This window comes from Notamacropus eugenii, chromosome 2 (genome assembly GCF_028372415.1).
Source record: "Notamacropus eugenii isolate mMacEug1 chromosome 2, mMacEug1.pri_v2, whole genome shotgun sequence".
Classification (NCBI taxonomy): Eukaryota; Metazoa; Chordata; class Mammalia; order Diprotodontia; family Macropodidae; genus Notamacropus; species Notamacropus eugenii.
The window spans coordinates 4,193,416-4,194,948 of record NC_092873.1 but is presented as its reverse complement, the minus strand read 5'-3'; the positions used below and the strand labels follow the sequence as shown (position 1 = coordinate 4,194,948).

Genomic DNA, 1,533 nt, shown 5'->3' with positions numbered 1-1,533 from the left:
TCTCTCTACTGTCTCCATTGTCTTTTTCTTCTTTCTTCTTCATCAGAACAGATCGAACTCATGAGAAAAATTTTATTGCTCTATTTACCTGCTCATCACTTCCCATGATGATTTTCATCAGAACAAAGACATCTTCCCTGACAATGAGATTTACTATTACACCTTTGAAATTATTAAGCCTGTGGTATATTGAAAAATAGTTGGAAACATTAATCAACAGGTTATATGTAGTTACAGCAGTAACTACTATGATGATCACCTAGATTTCCCTGCTGCCTCACACTCCTATTCCCTCTTGTTACATAAACGTGTCTCTGATCATCGTTTTTGCTTCAGAAATAATTTTGCTGATTTACTTCTGTTGGTTTCTCTCTTTTCACAGGGGAAATGTCATCTATACAAAATCACTCAGAGGTGGATGAATTCATTCTTGTGGGATTAACAGATATGCCTGAGCTTCAGATTCCCCTCTTCAGAATTTTTACTCTTATTTATTTGATCACTCTGGTGGGGAACCTTGGCATGGTAGTGCTGATCTCCTGGGACTCCCATCTTCACAACCCAATGTATTTTTTTCTCAGTAACCTTTCCTTGGTGGATTTTGGTTATTCTTCAGCTATTACTCCAAAGGTAATAGTTGAATTCCTCACAGGGGACAAAGTCATCTCTTATAGTGGATGTGCTGCACAAATGTTCTTCTTCATGGCCTTTGCCAGTGTGGACTGTTTCCTGCTAGCTGTGATGGCATATGATCGCCATGCAGCAATATGTAAGCCCCTACATTATAGCACCACCATGACACTGAGTTTGTGTATTCGCATGGTTATTGGGGTTTATATGTGTGGCTTCCTTGAGTCATCTGTTAACATTGGATGTATCTTTCACCTCTCTTTTTGTAGTTCCAATGTGGTTCATCACTTTTTCTGTGACATCCCCCCACTCTTGGCTCTCTCCTGCTCTGATATCTATATCAATGAGGTGGTAATCTTCATTTTAGCAGGATTTAATGTATCTTTTACCCTCTTCATAATTGTGACCTCCTATATATTCATCTTCATGGCCATTCTAAGAATTCACTCTTCTGAGGGTAGGCATAAAGCCTTCTCTACGTGTGCTTCCCACCTCACAGCTGTGTCCATTTTCTATGGGACAATCATCTTCATGTATTTCCAGCCGAACTCAAGCCATTCAATGGACACAGACAAAATGGCATCAGTATTCTACACCATGGTCATTCCCATGCTAAATCCTATAGTCTACAGCTTGAGGAATAGGGAAATCAAGAAAGCTTTCAGAAAAGCTGCAGGGAACAAATATCCACTAGGTTTATAAGAAATTTTGAAGTTAATTTTAGACTTAGAAATTAAAATTCATTATTGAGAAACCCCTTTATGAATCTGAACTTTAGCTCTGAGTTCAGATTAATTTCTGAAGTAAAGAGATCTTGATTTTATTTTTTTCCAGAAGAAGCATTTTGCAGTACTGTACTTGAAATCAGAAAAGATCAGATGGTAAAGTTTATTAGGACATTTC

The 1,533-nt window shown here is 37.9% G+C and overlaps 1 protein-coding gene across 1 annotated transcript; it reads left to right on the top strand.

The window, feature by feature from the left end:
- The first annotated feature begins 387 nt into the window (after window positions 1-387).
- LOC140523342 (olfactory receptor 5B12-like) lies at window positions 388-1,332 on the top strand. Its single transcript, XM_072638262.1, has one exon. The coding sequence runs from the start codon at window positions 388-390 to the stop codon at window positions 1,330-1,332; it is 945 nt and encodes a 314-aa protein (XP_072494363.1).
- Window positions 1,333-1,533: the final 201 nt, after the last annotated feature.